The sequence below is a fragment of the Mytilus californianus genome, unplaced genomic scaffold (assembly GCF_021869535.1).
Source record: "Mytilus californianus isolate M0D057914Y unplaced genomic scaffold, xbMytCali1.0.p SCAF_3, whole genome shotgun sequence".
Taxonomy (NCBI): domain Eukaryota; kingdom Metazoa; phylum Mollusca; class Bivalvia; order Mytilida; family Mytilidae; genus Mytilus; species Mytilus californianus.
In genome coordinates, this window is record NW_026262679.1 from 75,734,036 (window position 1) to 75,761,781 (window position 27,746).

Genomic DNA, 27,746 nt, shown 5'->3' on the forward strand with positions numbered 1-27,746 from the left:
AACTAGTGTTGCTACGGACTTCCGGTTCATTTTTTTTCAGAAAAAATTCTGACCGGGCATCTGATTTTACTTGTCTGTATTGCAGTCAGACACTTAAGAAACATAACAACACAAGAGGAAACACATTTTGGTTTCAGAGTACTCTAAATTTGCGTAGAAACTATGCCTTAAGCTGATAAGGGGAAGGTTGATTGAACTTCTACCATCTGCACATACGATTGTTGTTTTTTTTCTTCACTGATGTTGATCATGTTATGTTGTAAACATCACTAAATTGTGACTGAAACTTACTTTATTTTGATTTTTAAAACCATTCAGACTTATTTTCCTGTGAATAAGAATGTCTTGATTCTGATCTGATTATGTCTGTTGCTAAACTATACCACAGATTGTCTGAGGAAGAAAGGTAATTTACTGAACTGAAGTCTAAATGAAACCTTACACATAAAATGTACATGGCCTACTATGACTTTAGACAAGGGGACTCTGTATTTTTGGCTGGTAGGTTGTTCCAGCCTCAAACCAACTGACCCAAGGCTGTCTGGCCTCATTCTGAAATAATGAATAATTACATTTATTAGTCTGAATATCTTTTTATTCAGATACTGGTTGAATTATTAGATGTTTTGTTAGTTGTATTTATCAAAATATTTAAATTTTTGTTAATAAAACTTCGGGATGAAATATTTTGTTTAAGATGTGAAGATTACTTATTAAGTGTTAATTAGGTATGATAACTGTTAATTAGTATTTACAAAGCCAAATTTGGTATTATTGTTCTGTGTTTGAAAATCACGATTGCTGTTATATAGCTTTGATGTATAAAATACCACATGTAGTTAGCTTGGTATGAATAAAGTCAAAAAATTGGTTTCTGTTCTCTAACTTTAGTTTGCTTTAACCAAATGTTTTGAAACTTATCCATAATGCTTATTACCACAAAACAAAGATCAAGTTTGAATTTTGGTGGCGTCACTTTTACCGTTCTAGAGTTATGCCCCTTTAAAAATCGAAAAATTGCTGAATTTTTCGCTTCCCTTCTCTTACTATAGTTTGCCTACACCAAATGCTATGAAACTTATTCACAATGTTTATTACCACAAAGCACAGATCAAGTTTGAATTTTGGTGGCATCACTTTTACTATTCTAGAGTTATGCTCCTTTACAAAAGGAAAAAATGCTGAAATATTTGTTTTTGTTCTCTAACGTTAGTTTGCCTCAACAAATGTTATGAAACATATGCACAATGCTAATTACCACAAAATATGGATCTATTTTGAATTTTGGTGGTGTCACTTGTACTGTTCTAGAGTTATGCCCCTTTTCAAATGGAAAATTGCTGAAATATTTGTTTCTGTTCTCTAACTTTAGTTTGCCTCAACCAAATGTTATGAAACTTATACACAATGCTAATTACTACAAAACACAGATCAAGTTCGAATTTTGGTGGCGTCACTTTTACCGTTCTTGAGTTATGCCCCTTTATAAATGGAAAAATTGCTGAATTTTTCATTTCCATTCTCTAACTTAAGTTTGCCTCAACTAAATGTTATGAAACTTATAAACAATGCTTATTACCACAAAACTCAGATCAAGTACAAATTTGGGTAGCGTCACTTTTACAGTTCTTGAGTTATGTCCCTTTATAAAGTTTTAGCAAGCAGGGGCATCATCTGTGTCCATGGGACACATTCCCCTTAATTTTTTTTTTTTCCATTTAATTCAGTATTTTTTTGTCTATTGAAACGTACTAATCAAAACTGTATCAGCTATTCTCTTAACTTTAATTTAATTTAATTTCTTTTTATTTTAATAGATAACAACAGTATGAAAGCCATCATAAATTCACACCCACTCCGTTGTCTCGACCGATTGAATAGTTAAAGTGGTCAAACTTAAAAATGAAAATATCAACATACAGCTGATTGTTTATGTTATGTTCATCCCATGCGTTGTAAAGTTATAACTGAAACGATTGCCTGGTCCCTTTTTAAATTGTCTAAATTTTAAATTCATAGCAGTACAAAGTCCATGATGTCCTTATAAGATATAATCATAAACCGTATTTGTACTCGGTCGCTACAAAAATGTTCAAACAGAATTTCGAAATTCAATAGTTAAAATTTTGAAATTTCTAAAGGGAAATTACTTGAAATGGTCTTGCTAAAACATTAATCGCAGAACTGATCTTAAATTACGACAGGGTGTTATAAAATACGATTGAAAAGGGGTATGGCGCAAAAAGTTTTTAAAAAAAGGGCAGGTCTTCATATCGTGCCAAAACCTCCTGTAGGAAACACTATAATTTCACTTTTTATCAATTGTAAACTATCTATGTTATTAATTCTATTTCAAATCTTTAAAATGGTATGGAGAGTTGCTACCTGAATAATGGGAGATATTGGAGTATATTTCAATGAGACAGCTATCCAAATGTAAAATAGCCAAAAAACATCTAGAGGGTAACATAAAGTCTTCAATAAAGGACAAGTGTCTGATAATATATGTATAGCTATTTTTCATCCAGAGTCTATAAAAGATAGTTAAAAATGTAGGACAGAGTGGCCTATCTTAGATGGTAGTGGATGGCTGTTTATAATTAACGTTTAAACATGGTAATGGGATATCAATATGAACCCTGATTTATACTAGACCGACAAGCTGAGGTAGAGTTTTAAAGTACGAGTTCACATTGTAACAGCATGAAGGAAGACGTCAAATCATTCTACTCAGACATGTCATTCTGGCTATTAGGGTATGGATGGACTGAACTTTGGATTTAACATATCATCTTGAATAATACAATTCTCTTGACTTCTTTTCTACAAAGAATATCTTCATATAGGGTACTTTTTTTACTCTGACTAGGAAGACATTTCTGATTTTCATTACCATACAAATAATCGCTTTTGTCGCAACTCAGATCATGCACCTTTGGTGCTTCATGCTCAGTATTTAGTTTTTTTAAAAGCAAATTATCACAGCTGTATTTTGTATTTCAAAGGAGATCATGCTGGGTGTGTTTTGCTACAGATGAAGATGACATGGAGGCAGGTTGGGTCCAGCCATGTATGTGCAAAGGAACAACAAAATGGGTCCACCAATACTGTCTTCAGAGATGGATAGATGAGAAGCAAAAAGGAAACAGTACTGCCAAAGTAGCTTGTCCACAGTGTAATATGGAGTATATCATTATATTCCCTAAAGTTGGTTAGTTAACACTCATTTGCCTGTATAATGTAAAATGCATGTGTAAAAAAATTTGTGGCAGTACAAGTATGTGAATTAAGGTTGACCCTGTTACAAACTTTGTTCTAGTTATCCATATTTCTGTCTTTCTGTTTATCCATCCATCAGCAAATTTTGTTAGAATGATAGAAAGTCATCTCTTTGTGTCTGTCGTTTGTAAACTATTCTTTCAAAATCTTCTTCTCTAAAACTGCTCAATGGATTGTAACCAAAGTTTGTCTATTCCTTTTATAAGATTTCAAGTGTAAGGTTTGTGATTTTCATTCAGGTTGATCAACCAACTTGTCTGTTGTGGTTAAAAATTGAAACTAGGGGCCAAACTACAGTTTTGGCATGGCAAGATGTATGCACCCTAAAAAATTGGAGAACAATTTATTCATTTTGAAATAATTGCAATTGCCCCTGAATTATCAATATATATCCATTCTGCCCCCCCCCCCCCCCCCCCATTTAAGGGCATGCTAGGTTTAAAAAGTAAATTGCAAAAGGGATCAGCATGACCAGATGCATTAACCCTGAAAATTACAGAAAAAATTGTCAATTTGATTCGAGTTATTGCACCTGAAATATACACTTTTTCCATTTTCTGCTGTTATTTTGAAAATTAAAGTAGCCAGGTTAAAAGTGTTTAAGGCAAAAATGATAAGCATGACAAGATCTATTTTCTCTGAAAATTTGACAACCTGTTTTGGAGTTATTGCCTCTGAAATGTTTATTTTTTCCAGTTTTTGGCTGTTTTCTTAATCTATAGGAGCAAGGTTAAACATTTAGTTTGCAAAAATGATCAGCAACACAAAGATTTACTATCATGACTAGAGTACAAATGTACATGTATATAAAAATAAGAAGATGTGGTATGATTGCCAATCAGACAACTTTCCACCAGAGACCAAATGACATAGAAGTTAACAAATTATAGGTCACCATACGGCCTTCAACAATGAGCAAAACCCATACGGCATAGTCAGTATGTTCATATGAAAGTCCTTATTAGCAAACTGGTTAGCGATACAGGCACAGGTGTGTCTCTTGTTTGTATGTTCTTTCTGACTGGGCTAAATTAGTGATGTTAACCTTAAAACACTGATAAGATCATAAGAAATACTTATTATATGCCCTTTTGTACATGTATATATATTAGAGAAATGTCTAAATACTTTACATTACAGGCCCTGTTGTATATATATTAGAGAAATGTGATAAGATAGCCAACATGATTTGCCCATTCCTTGCTGGTAGTGTTATTGTTGGATCTTTATGGTGGACAGCTGTTACTTATGGTGCCATAACTGTCATGCAGGTATGTTGTCAAGTTCTATTAAAAGGTATTAAATATTTGAAACAGGTTCCCAATTATTCCTCCTATTTTTAATACAACATTCAAGAGTGCAGTGTACATGTACCATAACAAATTTTTGTAAAATCCTTATTTATGGATAATTCGCTCGACCTTGATTGACATGGGAATTCTGGAAAAGAAATTATGGTCACTTGATGAAACTCTGGTAAGTTTCAAGTCATATACTTGTATACTGGATTCCATTTTGATCTTATTGAGAACCACTGAACAGATTAATGAAATCAACACTGCAGAATTGTTCCTTACAAGTTTTATGACATTGGTGCCATTTCGTAAAAAAATGGCTTCCTTGGCCTTATCTGGATAGTGATTTTCTAGACTTCGAAAAAACTTTTTTAAGAGAATCAAGCAAGAAAGATTAATTGTTTTAAAGGTTCCTACTAGTACTTTGTGTTGTTATTTTGATCCTGATGAAAGGTCAAATGTAGTCTCAAGTGGCCACAAAGAGATGAGATTTTTTAAAAATTTCTAAGATCTGTTCCAAAGGATCTTATGGAGAAGTTAAGTTAACTGATATGTTGAAGTTTCTCAACAGGTGTTGTAACTTTGATGCTGTGATTGAAGTTTTCAGTGTGGTGAGGATCTGAAGGTTGCCTGTTGCAAGTCAAAGTTTCTATCCAACATGCCATTGTTTTCTAGTGGCAGTCAAGACTTTCTGCCCTTCATCCTTGACATCTGGCCTTGCAGAACCTGGAATGAGTTTTACAAAAAATATTACGACTAAAATTGATTGTAAGAATACTGAATTGTGTAAGACTTACGATCAGTTTTAGTTGTAAAGATTTTTTTCTGAAACTCATTTCTGGCTATTGTTTAATTTGTAATAGTTTCTTGTCCTCTTTATATACATGAAATTATTGCTACTGGGTGTTAAGCAATCAACAGTCGAAGTAGTAACCAGCAGCAGTCAAATTTTATATTATGATACCTACCAGTTATTTTAGACTCTTGGTTATAGTGTAAGATCTAAAGAGGAGGGTTAATTCCAGAACTATTCCAGTCTGACATTTTGAAAAGGAGGGAATTGGTAATTTGATACAGAGTTGAGAATGTATCATTTTGTGACCTCACTCACAGAACCTCTTGAATCATCTGATGTTGATACTCTCAAAGCTATGAAGGAGTAGTTTTTCCAGAACAATTAATGCTGATAGTAGCTACTAATTGGTTGTATCAACATGATCAATGTATCTCCTTTGATTAGCAAATTTTCCACAAGTTTTAAAAGAGAAGAAAAAAGGTATCACTGATTGCATGATAACCGTCTGAACTACCAGAGACCAGGTTATAGCTAATCAACATAGAATACAAATTTTCATGGCATTTTTCATGACTGAATATAAAGAGCAATTGATAGCCGTGCCTGCTAAACAGTACAGGAGAGTTTTAAAAAAAACTAGTATAAAGCATTTGATTTTTTTTATTGCTGTATTTCATATTTTTGAAAAGTTCTTGAATGAACTTAAAGGTTAAAATGGAAAAAAAATGATACAGTAGAACACTGAATACACTCGTGCATGGGCAGTTAAACCGATGGACCATCTGGTCAGTTATCAATTCTTTCCCTGTGTTGTTGCTTTCAGTTAGTATGTTACATGTGTATAGAAGCATTTACTCTTACCACACTGAATTGCTTTAAGAAATTGTCAGTTATGCAAAGATATGAAAATTTTGTGAAAATGGGGTAGAAAAAATTCCATCTAACATGATTAATTTGACTTTTGTTGAGCCCGCAGCATTTTGCCGGGGAATTTAGACTCTCATTTCCTCCGTCGGCATTCCCGTTGTCAACATATAGATTCAGATTTTGGTTAATGTTTTGGAGAAATCAATAACTTTTTCAAATCTTCATGGAATTTTATGAAAATTTGACAAAAGCTTTTTACATATATGTATGATCAAAAGACAGTAGATCTACAGCAAAATTTTGAAAATGTTTTTTTCATATATTTTCCTGATAAATGGACTTTTTCTGCAATCAGTTTTACACTGTAGATAAGACAGAGGATTCTGCAGAACCCTTAACAATTTTTTTACACATTCTGTGCCTAAAGAGGCATAACCTCTTCAAATTCATATTCATTGATATGACTAAAAATCTCAAATTTGATTTATAACGTACTAAAAACATACAATCAAATTACGAAAAAAATCCAAAAGAAACAATTACAATGCATTGACTCGTTATAATGCATCAGCATTTCATGTGCATTTTAACTAGACACCATTCTAATTAACCATCTAGATGACCTATGAAGAATGGTGATGGATCTATGGCCTGATTTATTAAATACAAAAATATAGATACACTAAAAACCATGTGCTTTTGTATAATGACAATTTTTCTAGATCTGTTTGATTTCATGATATAGATTAAAAAAATATGTAAATCATTGTTTTACCTGTATAAGAATAGTATTTTGTAGGTTGAACCAGTAAACAAAATGGTTCTTCTCTATGTCTCCCTTGTTTCAATTTTCAATCTTGACATTCTTTTCTTTTTAATAACGGAACATGTTTAGCACATGGGTAACCCATCTTGAGCTAAGGGTCAAACTGAATGTTGCATTTATTCAAATGAGGTTGAATTGTTGACTTGCAAGACAATAATACATCAACAATGTTTTCAGCTTATTTTGATAAAACTTAAACAAAAATACTATTTAAAAATTCTGCTTTTATATATTATTGAAACAAAACTAAAACAAAAATCGTATTTTAATTTTTTGCCAAAATCGTAACTTATGTCCATGTAAAACTGCAGTACTAAGCACTTTAATCACTATCTGTCTGGCCTGTGTTTCACAAAAAATCTTACAACTAAAATTTATTGTAAGTCATGAACAATTCTGTGTAATTTTAATTGTCTTTATAGTAACTTGCATCATTAGATTTTTTGTGAAACACAAGCCAGAAGTTAACCTTTAAAAGTATGGAAAAAGTTGAGCCAAAATGATAGTTATTTGATTTGTTCCTTTAAAGTTAAGACTTGCAGTAATGCAAGCTTTGCAAATGATATAATAGCTCAGATTTTGCACAAACATGTATAATATGTACATTTAAATGATTTGACAAATTTGAATCTGAGCTCCTACTTTTAAATGTTATACTGTGTAGATAATTGTAAGAGAAGTTCCGAACACAAATAATCCTTTTAATGAAAGTTTTAACATTAAGTTTCTGATTGAAAAGGCTATAACATAAAATCTTGAATGTTGCTGTACAACTTTAAAATGTACCAAAAATATCTTTTTAGTTGGTGCAAAAATTTCATTAAGTGTATATTTGTAATTAACTGTTGTTTGAAGAATTATGATTTAAATGGAATGGACTATATGCATCAATCATTCTTCATTTAATCTTTCTCCTGATATTTGAAGAAAATCACTCTGGATCACAAAAAAAATAAACTCTTAAATTTTTCTCAAACCATTATTTTTTATAAGGTTCATTTATTTACCAATTCAGTTGTGAAAGTTTAAACTAATATATTTTATAAAGTAAAAGAAACATGAAATGTTGAAAGACCTAAAACCATTAACAAGATAGCAAACCAGTTTAAACAAAATAGAACATCTAAAAGTAATACTACAACTATAGACCAAGCACCACACCATAAAACCAGGGGGAGTAGGATGGCACATTCTGGCAACCAACTTTTTTTTTTTTGTCCCAACTATAAATTATTTTTTTCTATAAACATTTTTTTTGAATTCTGTGGGGATCAATAGTTTACAATTGCAAAATTGTTGTTAATGATTGAACTTGAAATTAATAACTTTCTAATATTATTAGACCAAAACTGAAACTTGAAATAGTTGAGGGATATCCATGATCCTTTGAAACTCTCCATTCCACATATTGTGTTTGGAAGGGCCAAGAGTAAATACCTTCTACAAAATTGAGTATTCTAGTTTAATATACAACTGAAAAATTACAAGTAAGGGTAACCAATTTAACTTAAATTGATCTTGTGCATAAGGAGATAATTAAGTTTAAATATTTACAATTATTGCAGTAGTCAAGATTAACCTGAACAGTTATAATTTAAGTGGAATGAACATGCATAAATCTTTAACCTTTTTCTTGATATTTGAGAAAAATCATTCTGAAAAGTGGGATCACAAAAATTTCAAACTATTAAATTCTTAGTTAGGCTCAAATTTTGTTTAAATAGATATTCAACTATTGGAGCATGAAAAAGAATGGTTGAATAAGAGATGACTTTTTGATGTGAAAATTGTTTACCATTCTAGTTATGAATTTTTGAATTTATTTTAATAAGTACAATGAAAATGAAATGCTTGAGAGACCAAAAACCAGTAAGATGCACATTTTTAAACAATTGTAAAACAAAAATTTATTGAATTATTTAACAGTTCATTGAGCCTTCGCTTATTTGATATCAGAGATTTACTGCTATTATCATATGAAAAAAACTACAAAAAAGTTCAGATTTATTGAAGCACTGAGAGAGGAAAAGGCATATAGGATATTTAATGTATGCAAACATTAACATAACTAGCTTTCATGTTTCACTCCAATATATATAATTTGATTGGACAGATATACAGAAAATCCTAGAGCAATTACAGTATTGATTTGGTACCAGATGTTGTGTGTTAAGAGACATCTGTGGGACTCTTGTTTTATTTACCATATAGAACCTGCATTTACATATGTAATCAATACTCATTTGCATATAGATTTTATACATGGTTCAGGGCCATCCATCAGATCCAGTGAGATAACCTTACCTAACATTAATCAAGTTGATTGTTCTGCAGTGATGAAATTGATTTCAGGTGTGACATTAATCAATAACAACATATTGTTCAATAAAACATGTACAAATTATCAGCTGATTATTTCTTAAAAGTGGAAGCTTACCAAATAAAACCATGTTTAAATAGCTTTGTACCGAACAAATTGGATTTTTAAAGCAAATACAAAAAATGCATATATGTGTATAAAAATCAAATAAATTTAAGTTTGCTTTTATTTTTTGAAAAATGAATGTTATACTTTTAGAATAGGGATTTACTAATAAGTAGAAATCCCCTGTGATTATTTTTTTTGTTACAAATGAATATTTTTTTTACTAATCTAAAACTCTATATTCCATGCATTTTTAATGTTAAATAGCAAAAATGAGGTTAAGTGTGATCTTTTGTAAGATTTAGCTAATTATAATGAATGAATGAAACTGTCAGTTAGGATGGTACCATGAATAATTTAAATTTTAACTGTAAATTGTATTATATAAAACTAGTTAAACAGCTTTTCTCTACATAACATTGATAAACTAGACTATATGTTATAGTTTAAAGAAAAACAGTAATTTTCAATTTTTTTAAGTTTGATAAAATATGATGTATAATATACTAAATATCTGCAGTTACATGACAGATACAATGTAGAGACTGGTGCATGCTTTACTTGTAAAGGCCTCATGAAGTGAAGACTGATTTATAATAATTTTTTTTTCTCAATATTTTGCTAGTGTTACTTTAGACTGATTCAGAATGTACTTATTATTTTCAGGTGCTAGGTAGTGAAGAAGGGGTACATGTTATGCAGGTGGCCGATCCACTTTTTCTTCTGATCACATTACCAACTATTCCCATTATGATGATTCTGTGTAAAATGGTACGATGGGAAGACTACGTTTTACGATTGTGGAGAAAACATTCTGCCAAACTTCCATTCTATACTAACTTGTTTCCTGATGGTGAGCCATACTTATTACCATTTTTATGCCCCATTTTTTTTATGAAAGAAGGTACCGGTAGCATTTTGTTTTCCAGTCTGTCCATTAGTCCTTTAGTCCATCAATTCATCTTATATCAGGTTAAAGTTTGGTTTAAGGTAGTTGACCATAAGTTGTGGTCACATCTTCATAAAAGTATAAGCCAAGTTAAGGTTTCGACCTAGATTTCACAGTTCACTAAACATGTTCAAGTTTTGTTTAGAGTAGTTTTCCATGAAGTTGTGGACACTTTAACTTGTAACTTAGTACACACTGTTCATTATGATGTGGACTTTTTAAACATTACCTTAAAACCCATGAAATAATTGAGCCACAGGGTCAATGTCTTGTGAGAAAAGAGGAGTCTTCGGTATTACTTTTCTAATAATAATGACAGTATGAACAATTAAAAATATTTCATTCCTACTTTCACTTTGTTACACAATGTATTGAGGATATTTATGATGAAACTTGCTACATTTTTAGGCTTCAGTAGTCAGGTTTTGTACATTTTATCAGGATTCTGGTTCTTTGGTTAAAATACAATGTATGCACATGTGGGTGTTGTTTATAAATCAGAATGATAAAAAAAAAAGAAACAGTAATATAGGCTTCAGGAAATCCTATTTTAAAACTACTTCTAGAATGTATATATTACAAAAGTCCATTGGTAGGATTAAAAATGTATAGTAATGGATTTTTGATAATAATCATAAACATATAGAACTAAATTATGCATTTTGTAATGCAATATTGTTTGTTCTGACTTGTAAAACTATTTGATTAATCCCCGACTGATTGAGTGTGAGGTTGTTAAACTGCATTGACCTTGTTGCACTGTGGGAAGTGGAAGATACCTAGGGGAGAAATTAGTCCTAAACTTATGTTACATATTACTCAGGGTGTGTATTATTGAATGGTTTGACAGAGGTCTTGAACATCATAATGATGAGTTTTTACCATGTAAGTCATTTTCAGATTTAACTGGCAGTTTCTTTTTGGTCGAAGATACATATATATATAAAAAAAAACATATATCCGTACTTTCAATATTTATCATACCCACTGAGCATTCAATTTTTACATTTAACTCAGATTCTGTTAAAGAATTGATTTGATATTTGGTCTGAAACTTTATCATGTCAAGTGGTATAGTGTTAAAGTTGACAACATGGAAGTTTTCTTGAGTCATTGTCTTATAAAGGGAGGGGTACTATATGCACGACAATATGTGCAAATTTGTTTTTGTAAAAGCTGAATAAGAGAGTCTGTATGCCCTAAGTTTTGGCAATTCATAGTGAAATTTTCAATTTCAAGTGTACAGTATATTGAGCCAAGTAGAGCTGTGATTACGCAGATAAAGGATGTTTATTAATGAGAATTCTAATTAGGAATGTTGATTGCATTGATGAAAAACTAATACAAAAATATATAGAGAGATGCCAAATGAGAAATTAATCAAGGATGTATTAATAAGATCCATTGAAAACCTTTGGTTCATTTTATCTCCTCTGCAAGATATTCATTCTAGGCATTTTCTAACATTCTGTGTTTAAGTTTCATAGAATTTCATTTTTTTTAAGAAAGATGCCAATTGATGTTGTTTATCATAGTACAGTATGTAAACTGTCTGAAAATCTGTCTAAAGCTATAAAGAAAAACGGATCAAAAATATTTGTTTACTAAAAATTGAGGAAAATTGCTGGTTAAAGAGCACTAAATGGCATATCCTTTCAATCGCAGGTCATGAATCATGAATTTGATTATTGAAAAACTTTAAATCAACAATTTTGATGATTTTAATTGAATAATGATGATACATGCAGAATAATGAGAATAAAATCAATTGTTAGAGGTATATTGATTAAACATAAATGGTTGATTAAATCAGAAATATTAAAAGTGATGGGAATGAGGACACAGTTGAAACTATTGTTGTCCATACATTTTAGTTTTAAATTCTTTTATGGGAATTATGAAAAAATGGGTCTTTAATAATGCCCTTTTCACTTTCGAAATTCAGAAAAAAAGATCTTTTTTTTTTTTAATTCAAAATCTTTAAGAATTTGACAATAATTTATTGAAGATCATTCTTGATCTCATCAAATGTTAGATTTTGTACTATACATGCAGGCGTGTTTATGTTTCTTGTTATAATAAGCCCTTGTCGATTTCCTAAGTTCCTCAGATGTTGACATTTCCATTTGATACAATAGAATTAAAAGGATATATCTATAAGGAAAAAGTAATTGGAATATTACCACAACACATCAAAAATAAATACCAAAATACCAAATAGTTGGTAAGGAGCCTATATGTTAAAATCTTGATGATAAAGAGTCCTAGACAGTAGTCCTCACAGTTCAGCTCAATTGTTTTTATACGCCCGTTTACGGGACGTATTATGGTATACCTCTGTCCGTCCGTCCGTCTGTCCGTCCGTCTGTCCGTCGTCAACATGTCGGACATTAACTCAAAAATGCTTTAACCAATTTGCATAAAAATTTGGTGAATTGTTTATATCTATTGACGTGAGCTCCCTTTCGTTTTTTATAAATTTTAGATTTTACGTTTCCGAGTTATGGGGTTTTATTCATTAAAAAAAGGGGGATTTTCCAGTTTTCGACCAATAAGTCAAGAATGCTTTCACCAACTTGCAAGAAATTGTGGTGAATTGTTTATATCTATTGACATGAGTTCCCTTTCGAATTTTGTAAATTTTAGATTTTACGTTTCCGAGTTACAGGGTTTTATTCATAAAAAAAGGGGGGATTTTCCAGTTTTCAGACAAAAACTCAAAAATGCTTTCAGCAATTCTTATGAAACTTGGGTGAATTGTTTGTATGTATTGATGTAAGCTCCCTTTAGAATTTTATAAATTTTACATTTTACATTTCTGAGTTATGGGGTTTTATTCATTAAAAAAAGGGGTGATTTTCCAGTTTTCGGACAATAACTCCAAAATTCTGTCACCAATTCTCATGAAACTTTGTTTATATTTATTGATGTAAGCTCCCTTTTTATTTTCATAAATTTCTAAAATGACATTGAGAATTAATTGAACTTTATTTGTTTATAGTCTGACAACAGATTTACTAAGTATTGCACAACAAGAAGAAATCTTTAATTGAATATAAATTCAATTCATATAACCAATTTCAAGTTCTTTGACTACATTTATTCAGAAACCTATAATATGTCAAATATTTAATTACAATCCAAATTCAGACCTGAATCAAGCTTGAATATTGTGTCCATTTTTGCCCCAACTGTTCAGGGTTGGACCTCTGCGGGCGTATCTAGCTGCGCTTAGCGAAGCAGTTTATTTACAATATTAAATTATCTTCCCCTCATAACAAAATGAGAGAAAGAGACAATACGGAGATTTTATTTTATACCAGATCCCCTTTTCTTCCTACAACTTATTTTCCACCCTAAAACAGTGATACTACTTCCCCTCTTCAGATCAGTCCTGATTATACCACTATAATAATGAAAGAGAGAAGTGACAGAAAACAGAAATAGGTTTTATTGTACAACCATCAATGATAGAATATGTATGATTTATTACACACTATATTGAGTGCTACCCATCATAAAAGGATAAAAAAACAGTCACATAACTTATTGATTTGAGACATATGGACTCTAAAATAGTAATTTAATCAACTCCTACCACAGTTGTTCTCCCTGGAATAATCAATTTGTCAATTAAATTAACAGAAATCTAAACTTATTTGCAAATGACATTTTGATCATTTTTATGTGAAATTGACCACTATCTTTCCCAATAAATGGCTGACATGCAGTATTTTTATGGATAATAATATACTGTTTGTCTTCCAGGTATCATGTAAAATGAAAGCATGTAATTAATAAAAAGCTTTGATATTTTTTTTCTCAATTTCTTGCATTAGTGATTTTAGCATGTTTGCTGCAATTAAATTGGTTGTAAATCACTGTTCTGAAGAGATAGAATGAAATTTCGCTACATTATTAGATTTGAAATAGGAATCACACAGACTTGCTGAAATCAGAAATGTATGTTGTAGAACTGTAATGTTACAGCTAGATGGCGATAATGGATAGTTTGATTATTTGAAAGTAATTTTGAAGATTTTGTTATTACTGCTAGTCTATCAAATGTGATCGAACTCAAGATAGTACTGTTTTGTAAAGCATGTCAGATTTAGATATATTTTACAGGCTTTTTATTTTATGAATAAAGCAGATATATTTTACAGGACTTCTATTTTATGACTAAAGTAGATATATTTTAAAGGAATTCTATTTTATGACTAAAGTAGTCAATAATCTTTTAAATGTTAACTGTAAACTAAAATATGTGGTACCTATAAGATTTTTCAATCTTTTTCATAAATAATACCTGACCAAAATGTTGGCTCATCATCAAGTGTTTGTTTCAAAGGTTGGGCACTGCCTAAAACTTTTTTTTTACTTCAAATTAATGGTAAACATTTGAGTTCATTTTCATGATTGCATCTATAAATTGTTTTAAGAAACTATTGACCTACAACCATCTATGCATGCTCTTACCCCTTACCACAGTGGTCCAATGACACATATTTCATGGTTGAGTGAAATCAGTTTATTTTTATGTAGTGTTACATCAGAGTTGGTTGTTGAATCTTTAATATAGCCTGGGGTCAAGTGAGAATAGTAGGAAAGTTTGACCTACATTCATACAGGGGTAAAAACTAAATGAAATCAAATTACTGGTAGTTTTGTGAGCACCCAACCTTATCCCAGTTTGAGGAATAGATATTACGAAAACACACAATACAAATTTATCCAGGAAAAGCACTTATAAAATTGTTATGGTACTATAGATAACAAAAAAAACCTGCTGCATGATAAACACTACATATATACTTTATGATACTTAATGTTACTGACAGCTAACTCTTAAAATCAACCACTGTACTTACATGTGTCACCCAGCCGCAACATATAAAATAGTGGAATAAAAACACAATCTTGTGCAATAATCATAACAATTATCCAACTTTTTTGGCACAAAATTAAATATATAAAGTAGATGCTAGTTATATTCCAGTGTTCAAGTGTTTATCTGCAAATAAGTATTTATCTGACAGTACTAAGTGCAATAGAAATGTCAAAAGGATAGCTCAAATATGCTTGCTAAGTCATGGATATCTGGTAAAAATGGAAGTACTGATTTCCAATTACTAAAATCAAACATTATAACTCTTATAAGTAAAAAAGGATGTATGTAAAGAAAAAAAGTAAGGGATCAAATATGCACTGAAAGAGGTTATTATTAGTCAGGGAAGTTTTATTATGGACATGTGAAAAAAGATTATTTGGTTTTCTTTTCTTAAGGTTTATGAAGGCGTAATCAAATATGTCTTCTTGTCAATATGTCTTCTACTTATGAGTGTGAATACCCTTTTGGAATTTTCCATCTCTCTTTGCAATAATTTAGTCTTACATTGTAAGTAATCTCTTGCTTACATTAGCTATTAGATTCCAATGAAATTTATTTGGTTTATATTTCAAATACCTAAGGCATATTGGAAAATGTAAAATGTTGAAAATGCTTTGTTGGTACTCTCATGGTATTAATTTTTTTTATGGATTTTAGCTGCAAGATTTTGGGTAAAGACTCACGAGACAGCAATCCAATGACACAAATAGTGAAATACTGGTAGTCTTCTTTTTCTTCCGAATACGGGAATAGACTCCTAGGTAGGAGTGTAAACATGCCTGGAACTTGTGTGATATGGACTTAATTAAAATTACTATTAACAAAACAAAAAAAAGCAGCTAGTGAGGTATCTGTTCAACCTGTCAAACTCTTAATTTTTCTGAGTCTTAAGAAAGTTTTGAGTTTTGAATAAATTCCACCGAAACAAATTACTAACTAATGTAACCAACACCCAATTCTACAAATTACCAAAAAAAACATAGGAAATAAGACAACCAACGATTAGGTTTGTGATTTAGAATTGACACATTTAAATGTGGTAGATTCACAAATTAAAGTTATCATTCCTTTTTAGGGTGACTAGACTATATGTCAAGTTGAAATCTTTGTTCTGGTAGACTTTATTATTGGAAGTCTAAGATATAAATATTATATTCACTGTTTAGGACATAGCCTCTAACAATGTACAATATGTTCACATTTCAAGGCAAAACTGTTATATTGTTTTCACAATCACAAGAATCAATAAGATTCTTTTTGATTAACCATTTGTGGTCTGTGATATAATCAACTATGTAACAAATTTTAACCATGTTTCATTGTTTACATCGATGACATAAATGGCAGTTTATATATAATGTCACTAGTAACAGCTGTCAATAGGATTTTTCCTCCCTGTTGATCAATTGCTTGACAATAGAACTGAAAGTCAAGAATGAATATTTAAAGTTGGTACTTACTGGAATTCTGATGTATTTTTTTATGGTTCTGGGATGGTATTAAACAATATTGATGAATTTCTATACTGTATGGAGAACAATTGTTACAGGTCTCTAGAGTTGATTATCTGTTAATTAATTGTGATTAGGTTAACAATATGTCCTGTTGACTGAGGTCTTTACTACTAGGCACTATCCATTAAAGTGTATGATTACCAAATCTAAATGTCAAAGCTTTATGAATAACAGAACTAACTGTGAAGTTTGTTTACCTCTAGAGAATGTTTTTGTTTTTACTTGGTAGGCAAAGGTTTCAAACCAAGGTTGTGTTTTGTTTTATATAAACTATATAATGGGTTATTTGGAAAATGAAGTCTCAGTAGTTTACCTTCTAAAGATGAAGGGTTGATTTTGGAGGGTTTTGCCAAAAACTCCCTTTTGAAAACTCTGGATATGTTTAAGAATGATACATTGTCCTTGTGTTTATATAAGCATATAATTTTTCAGTTTTTGTGAGGTGAACCACTCCAGGAACATGTGAGATGAAATAATATTTGAAACAGAAGACAAATGTCTATACATTGACTTCAGGTAGCTTCCTTTACCAGATGTTGATATACCACAGCTTTAACTAAATATCTTTCAATTGTTGGGTTCATATTACCGGGTATATTTTACTAAGAGCAAATTACAAAATTTAATGCATTGAAATCAATACTGTGCAGGTGAAACAGCTTGATTCAGGTAACTTGACCATGCTTTTACATTAGTTTCACCAGAATTTTTTTTAAGAATAGGAATAGGAGATTTGCTTAAATACAATGAAACTGTAACTCCCCAAAACAAGTTAACCCCCCCCTCCAAATATATATATATATAGGTCACCATACAGTATTTAACAATAATCGTCATATAAATCTTATAGTGTTATATAAAAATAAGAGATGGTTGCCAATGAGACAACTATCCACCCAAGTTCAAATGAAGTGGATGTAAGCAATTATAGGCAACCGTACGGCCTTCAACAATGAGAAAAACCAATACCGTATAGTTGGCTAGAAAAGGCCCTGACTTTTGATAAATGGAGATAGCTTTATATTTGAGATCCAAGTGCAATACTCTATCTCCTTATACTACTATAATACAAGATTTCTATACTCTACGAAATTTTGTCAGAACTACACTGATCTATCTCCACACTTCCATTGGATTATAATGGCTTATTCATCTAGTTATTTTTATAGTGTTGTATGTCTACTATTTCCCATCTATTTTTGCTGTTAAATAATTGTTATCAAAATTATCTTAGTAGTACTATGATTAAATGGTTTGAACTCAATCTATGTGAAATTCTTAGCAAATCCACCAGAACAGAACTGGGATTATTACCAAGTTAAAAACCCATGGTCTATCTCCAATGGAAATACATTTCTATAACTTCATTGTTTGTAATCTCCAAAAAAGGGGATGCTTTATTTGTCTAAGTTACTTGTCTATTAAAAAAAAAAACAATCGCAAAAAGAGTTACTTTTCATGTACCTAAATTCAATTCCTGTATAACTTTTTATGTCCCATTCAATATTTATGATATTGTTGTTTTAAAATTTAATTTAAATTTTTACCACTATTACCAAATGGGAAATACATTATTATAAGATTCACACAACGAATTGTCAGGAAACTATTACTTTATTGTTATGTCTTTTAATAGGTGTAATTAAGTTTAGACTAATTATAGATTAACTTGTCTGAGAAAATTTAATACTGTTAATTCAGAAATTATTGCGAAGTTTTTATTAATGCAGTACTGCGAATAGGTGAGAATCGCAATAATAATACGTATATTTATGTATGCAGATTTTTCTGAAATCGCAATAATTTATCTCACATTTTTGTCCATTCTTCAAAAATGGCAATGTAAATGCATGCAATAATTTCTGAATTTAAAGAATTGGATATCAAGCATAAATTCCACATAGATGAAAGAAGATTGCTAAAATTGGGACAAGCACATTTATATGTGACAGGGGTGCATTGAGATGAAAAACAGCGATAAAGAAAAGATATTCATATTTTTTAGTATTCTAATATTTTATTTACAAAATACTGAAAAAAATAAAAAAAAAACATCTTTTGGGATCTGTTATTTTGTTTATAAAGATAAGTTTGTGACTAGAAAGAGTTAAATTTTGTCAAATTATACAATGCTTTAGCAAGAAAAAAAACAAGGCCTGACACACTTATATGTAACACTGATATAAATACATTTGATTACATTGTAAAATGATCAGTAAATTGGAACAAAAATGATTGACTTGAATTATTAACTGTAACTGAATCCTTTAGCATTTCCTTGTGTAGAAAGAATGAATTGTTTCTTGGCATGTCAAAGGAAGGTCCTTGAATTGTTATTACTAGATCCTTCCTCATCAGTCTTAGAGGATTACATTACTGTATTTCTAATTCCTTGTTTCTGTTTCAAATAAATTGAAAAAAAATATTTGAGTTTAAATTTTCAAATGTCAAACACTACAAGTGAATTAATTGACTTACATCAGATTGGCAGTATTGTATTGGAAAACATTTGGGAACAAGTGTTTTTAATGTTACAAAAATGATTTGATAACCTAATTTGTTTACTACACCCACTACTGCCTTAAATATTAGTTCCAGGGAAGATGTTATTACAGAATTTGATTTAAGTGGTATGCACACTTTCTTATGGTTAAATCTGTTGAAAACCATCTAATTTTGGTGACAGATGTTTGCTTATTTGTTTAGTTTAGTGATCTAAGTCACGTATGAGATGCTAAGGTAACTTTAATTTCATATAAATTTGTTTTACCTCATAAAGATTGTGAACTCTTAAGATTAACATGTCACATACAGGTCAAATTGTGAACTTCATGAATTTGTTCTTTTACTTTAGGTCAAATAAGGCTCTTAATATAAAAATAAGGAGATGTGGTATGATTGCCAGTGAGACAACTATCCACCAAAGTTCAAATGAAGTGGATGTAAGCAATTATAGGCAATCATTTGTCTTGTTTGTCCTTTATTTATCTGTGTAGGGGCCTCGGTGGCCGAGTGGTCTAAATAGTTACTACTGTAATCACTAGCCAGTCAACACTGAGGTTGCGAGTTCAAACCCCGCACGTGCGGGTGCACTCGACTCCAATCTTAATTGACTAGGATTGTCAGTTTTCCTATCTAAGGTTAGTAGTTTTCCAGCTTCCTCCACCAATAAAAACTGGCCGCCACGATATAGCCCAGAAGTGGTGCTTAAAAGTGGCGTTTAAACACCAAAAATCAAAAAATCAAATTTATCTGTGTAGCACAGATATATTTCAATTGTTGCACTCAGAATTTCTTTTTCTCTTTTTCTTGACTTTTTACCCTGAATCAACTGATCACCATTAATGAGCAACACAACAGGTGTCAGAATTGGAGCAGGAACTGCTTTCCCTCCTTATCACTTGGGTTTAGTTTGGAATATGGATTAAAGGAGCTATGGGGTGAATGTAATTAAGACAGCAACCTACAACAAATTTTTGTCTTAAAAGTTATTTATAATTGAAATAACTAGTTCATTTATGATGGAAAAAGAGAGGTGAATGGCCTGGAGTCAAGTTATGACTGAATTCAACAGAGACAACAACAACTGATAGCAGTTTTAAATTTATACACGAAAACATAAAAGAGACAACCATTGAGTTTATTCCACGGAATCATCATGTTGTGGGGTTCAGCTTGTTTTTTAAGCACTCAAATCTCCAATGCTGATCTGAGTCAATTTGTACTGTTTAAACGCATATTGTTGATATTTTAATCTAGTCTTTAATCTAGTCTTTGTTTATACACAGACACGTGAAATGTAAAAGCTAAATTGGGTGAAAATATGAATCAAAACTGAAAGGAAAAAGAGGAGGCTCCCAATGACATCCTTAAAAATTAATGTATTAGTTATAGTTTTGTTCATACAAAATGTTTTGGATTGTTTACCACCAGACATTGATAGTTTTGAGGGATGCTGAAAGCGGTTGATACAAATTTTAGTTAGTGTCAGAAATGTCATATTAATGTAGATTGTTTTTTAACCATTCATCAACACCCACTCACAGATCTCCAGTTTATGATAAAAGCAATCAAACATACTGAAGCTTTATGGATTAACTCCCTTTGTTTTCACTAGGAAGCATTTACAGAAGATAAGCTATTATTGGTTAGAGTCGAGGTCTTCTCCAAATAGACAGAATCTATCAAATATGAGATAATTGTTCTATTGTAAATAGGATATTGATGTAACGTCAATATTTGGCATCGGAGTGCAATACAAGGCAATTGTTAACGATATTTAAACAGAGTTTTATTGATTATCTATACAGTGGTTCAGCATACAAGTCATTTTCACAGGGGAAATTAGGCTGATCTATAGACTTGTTAAAGCACTGTTGCTTTACTCTATAAAGTAAAAAAATGACAAAACATCAAACTTTCACCTCGTGATTCCTTTGTGTATTTTCTTAGAAGAGTATCCTAGCCTTTCCGTACTGACAAACTGTCGCCAAGAATATCTTATTCCTCTTGGCTTGATTTTATAGCATTAAATCTGTCTTTATTGATAGAACAAATAGGATTATTAATGATAAATGTAAATTATGTTGTTTTACGTATTGAATGGTTAAGCATTGACACTTAGATAAAGTCTTGTGATTTATCTTTGAATATATTTTTTTAAAGAAACAAAAAAAAAATATGTTTGGTTTTTGAATAAAACGGAGAAAACAGTAGAAAATATCAATAATGGTTAACTTTGTCAGTTTGTACTTAACAGTCTTCGTGATAAACTTTTGAACCCACAGGATCGGAGGTCGATTTTACAAAAATTTTACATGCAAACCCGGCATGTTTGGAAATTAAAAAAATTTACTTGTATTTGCCTTATTTATCATTTTGTTTAAAAAAATGTTCAGATCATACAATTGTATAACAGGAAATTTGTTGAAAACTCAGACAACAGGAAGTTGTATATGCGAAGTATGCATATTGTTGTTAAGTTATTTCTCTCATTAAGCCGTTGAACAGAAACATTTTGTGATGAAAGTATCCAACACTTTAATAACCTTATACCCTTATAGATTTGTATTGCCAATGAATATAATCAAAGCTTCAATTGTTTGGAACTATTGTTATTAACCGTATTATCAATATTATAAAAATTTGCCCTCTAAGTCATTTCCATATAAATTGATGTCAGTATCGAGTTTTGTATTACATCTTGGTTCATTACCGTTTGAAGAATTATTTAATTTGTTGATTGTTCAACAACTTGTCATATAAAACTACTTGAAATACAATCATTTTCTGCATTATTAAACAAATAAAAACAGGAACTGTTCACTTTGGTATGAAATTTACATTGATGTAAGTTTGGTACAATGCTTTGCCTCTAGATGCATAATCAACTTTTCATTTTTACAATCAAGTTCAATAACAGTTTGCTTCAGTATTAATGTAGCAGGGAAAAAAATAAAATTGCCAATAGATATTATCACTCAATGTATGGCCCATTTTCAAAGATTCTCAATCTAATTCATTCAATAAACTTGGCATAGCAATCGATATTTTAGGTCCCTTTTTTTTTAACAGGCATATTTCTTGTGGTTTTTTTTGTGTCTTTTTTTTTAACTGTTTGAATGAACAGAAGATGTATTGTTGATAAACTTTGTGGAAAAAATAAACAAAATTAACGTATAATGAAACGTTGACTTTGGGTAAAACTTACCGATTTGTTAAATTCAGACTGGTCATAATGGAACTTTGTATTAATTTCATAAGATAATGATTTTTTATTTAGAATAAGGTTTCAGATTTAATTAATTCAGTTGATATGAAATTAATGCTTTTATAACAGTCAGAGTTGAGTTTGTAATTATATGATAATATCTGTTTGACGGTTATCTAGATATAATTACCCTGTAATTACTTTCAAATGGTATTGATCTCTACAGGACAGGGTCAGTACAAAATAATAGAGGGTGGGATATTATATAACATTATAATATGCATCACACATCACTGGCTCAGTTAATATGTACCAGTAGATTGAAGCAATTTGCCGGTCAAATGTAGTTAACATGTAACTCCTCCAGACTAAGTCTGCTGGCCATATGCCATTATAACGGACATTGATATTACGTTTTTTGTTTGTTTTTTACAAAGGAAAGATTTTATTTCGGTGCATTCGATACATACTTTGAGGCAATCCCAATATTCAGTCTTGAAATGATTGCAACTATTACTTTTTTAGAATGTATGATTTTGATTTGTATATAATATCTATTTACTACATGCACTCTGTAACTGTTTTATATGTTCTAATGGTACATGTTCACTGAACTATCATGACTATACGATAGTGAACTGACTATGTGTGAATATGTTGTATGTTTGCTTTTTTTCTCTTATTATTATTTTTTTACTTGTATTGTATATGAGGGCCTCAGGGAAGATTAGTAATTGTAACTAACTGTGTTTACCCGCTTTAAATAAAGAATTTATTAGTATTATTATACTTTTACGGAAATAAATTGATGAAAATGAATGATGTTGTGGGGAAAGATAAATTGCTCAAAGCATGGAAGAAATTTTTAATTTTTGAGGCAACACTTCGATGTTAATTTTTTAAATTAGGTACATTTCAGTGTTACAGTGATAATTTATGATAGACCATTACTGTTTGGTTTGCAGCTGCAATAAAAGCCAAACATGCTAACTGCAAGAAAAAGGTGGTAGGCAACCATTTGTAGAAACACTGCTCTTATGGTCTAAAAAAGAGAGAAATTTATTTTCTTGAGGATATTTTGTATGCCATTGTTTTTTGTTTCTTTGTTTATGACAGTTATATTTAGAAATTTATTTCTGAGAGAATTAAACAGCAGGAACATACATGAACAAACATCTGCTCCAGCTAGAATTCCTGAAATACTCTTTTAAGTATAAGCCTTGCTAAGAGTATTAATATGGTTCAAAGAGAGATAACTTATGCATACCATTAACATTTGCAAAGCTTGGTAATAATAGGGACAATAGAAATAATATTTCTTTATTTAAAGTGGGAAACACAGTTAGCTAGGAAACTAATCTTCCCTGATTTAAGGTACTGAAGATTTCATGCTGAAAAGTCACAGACTGAATTTAATGATATTAGTTTTAAATAAGATATTGTTTAGTCTGTTTAATAATAATGATAATAAGTATGGGGACTTAAACTAAAATGACCAAATTTTTTCATCCTTTTTCTGAAATGAAGTTCTAGAATTATAAATAAAATCATAGGTTACTAATTTTGTTTTCCAGATACAGATTGTGAAAAATTGGCACATTTTATGAGGATTATTCAGGGAAAAAGCATTATTCTGTAAATGGGTCACCATACATATTTATTGCGATAAAACAAAATAGAAAAATGTACTGTATATCATTATGAATTAAATTATGTGAGTTATCTCCCATTATTATAAAACTATGGTTTTTTTTGTCTTTTTTTTATATCAATCAAAAGATCTTAGGTATTTAACTGTCATAATAACATGCTAAATCATAGGCACATAAATGTTTTTTATCTAAATGAAAAGTCTTTTAGGTAGATTGCAATCCTGCATCAAAAATTGCTCATTTCATTAAAAAAAACCTGATTGTTTTCTTCTAGGACCTAGGATAGTGGGAGACCCCCAATCCCTATACTACCTGCATTTATCGATCATTTGATTGCACTGATTATGAATATTTTTACATTTCAGCTTTTAGAAATTCCAGAATACCTGCAGAAACAGCTCCTTTATCTGACCCTATTTCTATTCTTCGAGTGATGTGTGGTGCTCTGATCATGCCAACTATTGCTACCATTGCAGGCAAAGTCATGTTTGGAACTGTCAGATCTAACTTTCAAAGAACTCTGTTGGTAGGTCTTGTAATGTATTAATAGTTTAGTATTCTCAGAAGAAATTTTGGGAGGGCGTTGCTAAAGGCAATCTTTCTGTAGTTGGGCAGTATTTTGGGACTTTCATTAAATTTTGTATGCATTTAGAAATTGGTAAGCTGCATTTTAATTAAACAAAAATGACAGAAGCAGCAGTAAAACTTTCATCATTATAATGTGTAAAAGACCATAAAATTGCATTTTTTAACATTTAATTGTGATTTCCTGATATATAAAGATATAGTATTTATATGCAATGAATATTTCCATTTTAATGACACAATCATATGATTGTCATGAGATTCATTTTCTCTGTTTAAATTGCTATATAAAAAAAACCATGAAAAAAGTGTAATTCTGCACAGAAATGCTATCACAATGTTGAAATATTAATGCTTCATATATCATCTTGATTTTAATGATTGTAACTTAATTGTTTTAATCTCATATTATTGGTGTTATTTATTTTCATGTCAAATGTTTATACCCTTTGGGACCATCAATTGGAATAAAATATTTTTCTCCTTAATAATTTTTTCTATAATCAGAAGCACTTTTATAAATTTTTTGTGCATACTAAATGTTATCCAAATCTGAAATGTCGCCCAATTCTGTATACTTTGCCTTGATTTGTCTGTCAACCAGAAAAATGGTTCCTGCATGATTAATGATGACATGAGGTTGCTGTGTATAATTTTCCTTTACTTTCATATTCCACATCAATATCTCTGTGCTCAGGTCTTATAAAAATTCCTTTTATCTTAGAATATTTTATTTTACCTAGATTAATTCAACAACATTATCATGTTTTTACCCAACGTTACCAGGATTGATCCAGAGTTATCATGACACATAAGAATAAACAAAGTAACAAATCAGTTAATCAGTTTTTCAGCGTATAGTTATTGTACAGGCTTACATTTATAATCAGTTTTGACGAAAATAATGAAGAGACTTTCTATCACAAGTAATATAAAGTCCATCAGCTACACTAGATAAAAAAAAGTTTAGAGTACCTATTTAATAAAATGTGAACTGCAACATGCAAAATGACATATTTGACTTTTTGAAGATCTGCTTGTTTCAGTCATTATGAAAACTGAATGTGAAAGACTGATGTCAACAGAAAAATCGACCAAGTGCATTTTTCATTTTATGTAAAAACATGCTTTCTTAATTACCATTTGCTGGTGTTTTAAAAAAATATACGAAAGGGGAAAAAAAACAAAGAAGTTTAAAAATGTGATTCATTAGCAGTTGTCAATGAATATGTAACAGTAAAGTATGTGTATAATTGAGTATTTTTATTGTACATTTTAGGGTGGTATTGGTTTCATTGCTATCAAAGGTGTACTAAAGATTTACTACAAACAACAGCAGTATTTACGTCAAGCTAACCGAGTTATAATGGACTATAAACCACCAGATCGTATACCCTCACCTCCATAATGTCATATCAATTGAACTTTGTATCTTAATTTGATGTACATAAATGAAACATTTTAACTTGAAGGAAATGTTATACTTAGTCAGTCACAAATGGTATCCATTGTTTTATTTTTTTCACTAAAATGTTTATTGGTAAATATGATTATATATTCATATCTACTTTGATATTTATCATAGAAAACGGTATGATATGAGAGCCATTTACTTTCCTTGGAATTCTAAAATGAAAAATATAAAGGTTTGAAAGAGCTATCACATGAGCCTGTTTTATTTGAATATTGTCTTGTGTATTTTGTCATGAACTTTTCGATATAAACTACAGCCTCACACTATAATAAAAAGTAAAATAACAAAAATACTGAACTCCATGGGAAAAATTCAAAACAGAAAGTCCTTCATCAAATGGCAAAATCAAAAGATCAAACAAATGGAAAACAAATTTATCAATGTAGACATGTCAATGACATCATATTGATATCACAGTGACATTTCTGAAATAAGTGTCCAGATTATATGATCCTATTCATTTGTCAATAAAATTACCAAAAAAATTGAAATTATTGAAAATTTCTATTTTTGCAATTCCAGGGGACAGATAACGACTCTTATCATACCTTTTTCTTTTGTCTGTTCAATTTTGTACAGTAAATTAAAGTTACTGGAACAAAAATGTCAACCAATATTGTATCAAAAGGCTCAAAGTTTATAAGGAATTTGAATTTATATCTTCCTATATAAAGGCATACTTAGACATGCCACTAGCATCCCATGGTAACTTATTTTTATACGTTTAGATTATAAATGGGTTGCAATTTCACCATCAATCGGTCAGCTAGTTTTTCTGTACCCAAAACCCTATGTTGAGACCAAACTTTGCTCTTGCTCCTTAATGCTGCGTTCTTATCGGAGAAGATTGGAATACCAATTTTCAAGTCTTTGGTTTGACATGGCCGGGGTTCCAACCCCAAACTGTGATACAGCAAAGAAAATTGTCAGACCTTTGAAAGAAACAGTGTATAACTCTGTTGGTTTATCTTTTAAAATTGTCATGCTTGTACATGTAATTGTACCATTCTGCAGATGTTTCACTGCCATGATTGTAGGTTGTTTATTGCGAAGGGTATTTTAACTTTTGTCAGCTCTTTTGTCCCATTGACAATAAATACAATAGCTATTATTTTCTGTGTAGTTCATTCACTAGGACATTTAAATTTCTTCTAAGATAAATCCATCACTCATTGATTAATTTACCTGAAGAAAAAATTATCTTCTGAGTAGAAGAAAATACGTGTATCAATTCACAAAACTGCTTGTGCAGTTGTATTTATTCAGTATCAATAATATATTTTCAATCTGTTCAACATAAGCACTGATTCAAACATCTGTGCAAGTTTTACAGGCTCAGAACTATTAAGAACCTCCTGGGATAGTTTAAAAAAAAGTAAAGGTTATATGCTTTGGGTCTTGAGTAACTAATATTTCTACATTAAAATGCAATTTGAAGCATAAAATATTGAATAAATATTTATTATGAATTGCCTTTCCCTCT

The 27,746-nt window shown here is 30.5% G+C and overlaps 1 protein-coding gene across 1 annotated transcript; it reads left to right on the forward strand.

Annotated features, from left to right (window-relative positions):
• Window positions 1-27,310, forward strand: LOC127733263 (E3 ubiquitin-protein ligase MARCHF5-like). Its single transcript, XM_052242610.1, has 6 exons — window positions 1-406; window positions 3,006-3,211; window positions 4,420-4,550; window positions 10,155-10,341; window positions 24,570-24,730; window positions 26,069-27,310. Exons 1-6 carry the CDS (start codon window positions 363-365, stop codon window positions 26,195-26,197), a joined length of 858 nt encoding a protein of 285 aa, XP_052098570.1. The 5' UTR covers window positions 1-362; the 3' UTR covers window positions 26,198-27,310.
• Window positions 27,311-27,746: the final 436 nt, after the last annotated feature.